We start from the raw sequence: 6,000 nt of genomic DNA on the forward strand, positions 1-6,000 counted from the left end.
TGGATGTAGAGAACACTCCTTCAGAATGTGTAAAATCATTGAGAAAAGTGGAAACTGAATGACTATTCAAGTTCATTTGGAAACTTAGACTTTCAGAAAAGATTACCCACACAATGCTGAAGAGAGAAGGGCAGGTAAGTGTGAGAACTATCTCACAATCAGCTTAAAAGCACATGCACCCAGAATAACAAACAGAAGCATGGAAAAGTATACTGAGAATGACTTCGATGACTACCAGTTTGGTTGTTTTGCTTTAGCCAAAATAATATAATGGCAATTTTGACATTCCATTTACAAGCTTGAGGAAAAGCAACTTAAGACACATTCACTGAATTTGTTAACCTGGAAAAATGTTTGGCAGTTAAAATGGTGTATGACGTTCAAAATTCTCAGGGAATTAGATGTAAGTTATAGGGGAAGACAAGAAGGAAAAATTAGAATGGAAGGCCACGGAGACAGTGCTCTGATTACAAAGGGAATAGGACACACATGTTGAATTTGACACCCACCATTCAATCTATGCATCTATGCATCCAAGAAGCAATGATAGAAATTTAAAAAAAGGTAAAGTAAATTCTTAAGGCATGACTGGCTGGGAGCCCCTCAAGAGGGATCTTCAGCTGCCATATTGCAATTTATTTCAATTGGATGCCACTTTGGTAACATGCGTGCCCTTGAACTACACCAGTAATACTACAAGGAAAAGAGAATATCTTCACAACGTTAAGAGGTGAAGGCTAGTGTACAGGCAGACTGAAAAATTTGTGTCTGACAAGACACTCGATCCCATAACCATACTGTTTCCAGGCTCCCACTTCATCATCATCAGACCAACAAGCCAAAGAAAGGTTCAGTGATGAGATTAAAATTTGTTTCAGTGACTGCCACCCCAACTTGCGTATCATATCAGTGACACACTTACCACTATTGCGCGATAACACAAAACAGGCTGCCCTTCTTTGCACTTTTTCGATGTCCTCCGTCAATCCTACCTGGCAAGGATCCCATACCACTAGCACTTTTTGCACGTCTGATTTCAAATTAATAGTGATAATATTGCGTTTGTTCAACATAGTTGAGCAATTGAATTACACACTCCCATCTGGTACCAGGTAACAGCTTATTTTTGCCTTGTGACAGTAGCAGTTTTTTTTTTTTTGTCATATGCCTTCCACAGACATTGAAAGCATTTGGGAGCCATCGTGACAAAGACTTCCAAACTCAGACTTGCAGCTGGTTCCAGGAAATGTACACCTGGTGCAATAGTACTCAAAAAGTGCTCTGTTTGGTAAGGTTAGTTGAGGGGTACACAGGGAACCCTCGTGGCCCTAGAGTGTTAGCAAACCATTGTGGTGATTCAGTAGTGATAGTGATGTGTTGAAGGTTCGAACATCTAGTCACTTTATTCCTGTGCCCAAACTAATTTGTGGCCTGCAATGTGAAATGAGCAAACGTACACTTCTGGAGTTGTGATTGCAGAATTAGCAAACAATGTGATACCAAGCTCACAAGCTGATGAAATCATTAACATGCCAGAATAAGAGACTTAGAAAATTACAAATGGATGATTCAGAAGTATTAGCAAATGGGTGTGACCTCCACGGGAATAGGGAGTTTTTGATGGCAGAAATTGTTATTACTGCCTTGAAACACCATTCTTTTTTTGGTCATCAATCTTCTGATTAATTCGCTGTAATCTGCCATGAATTCCTCTCCTGTCCCAACCAGCTCATCTCAGAGTAGGACTTCCACCTAATGTCTACAGTGTTTTTTGTCCAACCTCTACAGCTACAGTTTTTATCCTGTACAGGTACCGCAATTACTGCAAAAGTTATCCTTGATGTCTTAACACACGTCCTATTATCCAGTTCCTCCTTCTTGTGAGTGTTTTCCATGTATTTCTTTCCTCGCAAGGTCTGTTAAGAAACTCATTTCTTACATTATCGGTCCATCTAATTTTGAGTATCCTTCTGTAGCACCATGTCTCAAATACTTTGATTCTCTTCTTTTCTGGTTTTCCTACAATCCATTATTCATGTCCACAAAATGATCTGCTCCAGATGTGCACTCTCTGAAATTTCTCCCTCAGATTAAGACAGATGTCTAATACTGGTAGACCTGTGTTGCAAAGAAATGCCCTCTTTGCCTCAGTTAGGTTGTTATTTGCCCTCCTAGTATTGACCATCATGTGTTACTTTTGCTTCCAAGGTTGCAGAATTGCTTCACTACTTCTATGGGTTGCAGGGGTTACGACCCCTGGGGAGGTGGGTGGGTATTCATGCATGGCTGTCTTCACTTACACGTTGTAGCTACGCCAGGCGTCTAAATTTGTTTATATTTAGTTGGCCCCCCCACCCAAAACACCCCATTTCCCGCGCTTGTCCCGTTAGTGTCATTAGGCTTCTTGTGGAAAGTGTGTGCGTTTTTGTTTCCGCCATATTTGTGATGTCATGGGTCAAAGCAGATGGGCGGGATCGGACGCTTCCGTATTTCCTCCAAATCTATTACAAAATGTATATTGAACCACAGCTCCAGGAAAAAGTGAGAAGATAAAAAGTCAACTCAATATTTTAATATTCTACCAGAAATCTCATTGTTGGTACTTTTCAGTCACCTCGTGGGGTTTTCTCCCCTCCAATCTCTACTGGGGTTGAAATAATGAGGTTACTATAGATCTTCCCAGCTGCATCTGCAGTACTAGCTGCCTTCAGATCACCATTTAAATTAAGGAGCCAGGTCAGTATACAATGAGAAACATACTGTTAAATAAGATTCTACATGGCAGTATGTGTGAAAAAACATTCCAGAAACTTCTAAAAAATTAAGTAATGGAAAACTATTTTTAGTGTGTGGTGTGTAAAGTGAGGAAAGCTATTATTAATTGTAATGTATGTGCTGTAAACACATGAAAATATTGTTGTATGTAAATAACTTTTAAGACATAAATTAATCAAGAGGAAAATTATGCAACATTATCAGCAGCAGGCCCATTGCCAATTTGATGTTTTATATTGTACTAATATGTAGGCCTAGTTAAGTTGACTTGCCATATATCACACACTGTGCATAATGTAATCAAATAGGGCCACATTAAAATCAATTGGTAGACTGATACATGGAAGAGCACAGGTGATAATTAGTTGACTCTTCCCAAAGAGTCTCTATACACAATGGGGCTCAGCTCCAGGTACACACTGCATAAGTACATAGAAGCAAAGTATGATATAACATCATTCAAGAGAATTCTGAAATTGCATCAAAATATGTGGTATTGGAGGATAACCGTCATCTATCAATAAAACTGCCTTACAATGGTTGCAAGTGTGGCTTGAATTTTTACTATAATTCTTAGATTCAAACATGATCAATTATCCATACAGAAGATGGAACTAATTTATTCACACATAAAAAGATGCATCTGTTGGAATAATCTTATTTAACATGTTTTTATGTATGCAATGATAGTGCCAACTTTGATTTGTGTCACTGATGTGTGATGAGCACTAAAATTCACCTGAAACAAGTTTCACTTTAAGATCAACTGCAAGTCTACTCCATTCTGCTACAAGGATCATTCAAAACGAAGCTGCCAAGCAGCATTAACTTATTCTCTGTGCCTTTCCCTCTCTTATATATGAAAACGTTTATTTCGGTGTTTGAGTATCAGCAAGAACAAACTGCAGTGACAATTCGAAAGGCCAACAGCTCTATCTATAGGCAGGAAAGAGAAGAGCTTCATGAAGAATTTATGAAGAACTTTAGAAAGATTATACTTGCCATAATAAATTTGAATGAATCAATCCTCAATCACGCATAATATCCTTAACATACTGAACTGCATGTTTATATTTTGTTTTACGTAAAACTGGAGAAAAACTACCGACTGTAAAGTAACATTCCGATTCCGAACATCGTTTAAGTTTCAGCTACTCTGGAGACGTAATATCTGCAGATATTAAACCTTTGTTTACAAATAGTGAACACTAATCGGTGCCATAGGTTGGTTCCATTCGTACAAATTAGGTACTACAATAACTAGGTACCACTACAATACACGCAGTCCGCGAATGAAACAGTTAAGATTTTCATGAACTTAGTTCCAGATATCTGCGCTTCTAATGATGAAAATAACGCTGTTCTGAATTAATGACACAGGAACAATTTCACATTTAAAGGTCTACTCAAGTTCACAAACATGCTGTTGCACAATATAACAGAAAGCCTAACAAAGTGGGGAATCAAATAAAAATGAAGTGTAGTCACTCTGTGGACGAACACACAAAATGTAAACTTCAGTTACCGACAGAAAGTAAGCTATCTTGGACACGTTCGATCCCATCGAAGTCTGCGTCAGTGTACTTCTGCTTGGGGTTTCGGTCGGAAATTTTATCGGCTGTAGGTACCATGTTCCATGTGATTTCACCTCAACTTAGAACGATTGTGCCAACTTACCAAACAAATCTTCTTTCTCGTACAAATAAGTTGCTTTCTTATGTGCTCATTCCACAACAAATTCTTAAATCCAAAGTTGCCCTAAAAAAAAAAACCGACAAAACTAATGATTGATCGATTATATATCGAGCGACTGATTATGAACTAGGAGCGATCAAAAACACCTGGTGTTATTTAGCACTCTAATTTATTAACTTAATCATTGACACTAGAATTACTATCATCATTGAACATTAGGCCTATATAAAGTTTGCAGACTTTTTTTTATATATACTGGCAGGTGGCATCAGTATGCACATTACTTCTCCAAATTTTATTCTTATTACGCCTCTCGAGAAGTCTGCCTAGGACCGTAATAGCATTTTATTTGTTTGTTTGTGTGACGGCTTGCTACCTCCTTCAGGTTTTAAAGGAGGCCGCGCAACTTTTACTTGCATGACGCTTCACGGTTGTCCTCCAATCAGCATTTCTGAAATAGGGCAACAGTTTTACTGTAATGCCTACCATGAATACAAATGACTGACCTCATTATTTAAAAAGAGATAATGAGTGTATTACGCTTTTCTCATTGAGCTTGTTCGCCATCGTCAGGTGCCGGGTGAAATGGTTTACAAAGATAACATTCTGTAGAACGAAACTGAGCGTGCGAGAGACCCCGTTTTGCAGTCGAAGGAATCTTCAAAAGACGTCCCATGTGTACCAGTACGATGATGCATAGTATCATCTTCCAAAACACTTGCCCTAATTTGGCATTAATCTTATCCCTGGACTGATGTCAATAATGAGGGTTGCATTCATCTCAAGCTAGGTGAGTAGAGCCCTACGTCACAGTGACGTAGGCAAGCGTCATCAAAAGTTTCACTAGTCGTCCTGTCGACTGTTGTGTGAATTCTATAGGGTTCTCCTCATTTAGCACGAGATGAATGCTACTTGATGATGAGTCTTGGTGAAGGACTGCACAGGCGGCACTATTGCTTTTAATTCCGTCAAAAGCCACTCCTGCTCCTCCGTCCCTAAATGTGGAGTGATATATCCATTTCCTATCCCACGGAGGAAATACCTGAAAATGAGAATAAATAAGATTACTGGCAGCTACTGCCTTCAGGCATTTTGATTTCTCTGAAAGCAATAATTCGTGGAAGTATGATATGAAGTGACAAACAAAAAATCACAGTACCATTATTATTATTTCGAGGCACAGAGAATGAAATCAAAGTGAATGTGAAAAATGGCAAATAAACAGGAACTTCAGTAAAACGTTAAACTTGAGTAGAATGTATCAGAGGGAAAGTGTAGGCCTAATAATTAGATACCCAAAAATTTGTGAAACAGAAAATGTAAAGCACATTTACACAGTTAACGAAAACTTTCACATGCATCACCACCAGCACCTCGCAGGTCAGTCTAATGATGTGTGGAAACCTATCGTAATAAATAAGTTACGAAAACGATATGGCGCATCATATTATGCTCCCTACATATAGGCCTACAGATGGCTGTGATTTTGCCAAGTGGCCAGCGAAAATTTTCATTGTCCTTGTCATGTTC

The 6,000-nt window shown here is 38.7% G+C and overlaps 1 protein-coding gene across 2 annotated transcripts in view; it reads right to left on the minus strand.

Annotated features, from left to right (window-relative positions):
• Positions 1–4,565, minus strand: part of LOC124594992 (sodium/hydrogen exchanger 9B2-like) — a 98,021-nt gene extending 93,456 nt beyond the window's left edge. The window contains exon 1 of one of the 2 annotated variants that reach the window (XM_047133534.1): positions 4,453–4,565. Coding sequence is in view for 1 of the 2 variants with exons in the window: in XM_047133533.1 (XP_046989489.1) it covers positions 4,301–4,406 (106 nt within the window). In the remaining variant the exon portion in view is untranslated. Of the gene's footprint in view, positions 1–4,300; positions 4,418–4,452 lie in introns of those variants that run through there. The other variant, XM_047133533.1, reaches the window with a different exon arrangement.
• Positions 4,566–6,000: the final 1,435 nt, after the last annotated feature.

The sequence above is a fragment of the Schistocerca americana genome, chromosome 2, assembly GCF_021461395.2.
Source record: "Schistocerca americana isolate TAMUIC-IGC-003095 chromosome 2, iqSchAmer2.1, whole genome shotgun sequence".
In the NCBI taxonomy this organism is placed as follows: Eukaryota; Metazoa; Arthropoda; class Insecta; order Orthoptera; family Acrididae; genus Schistocerca; species Schistocerca americana.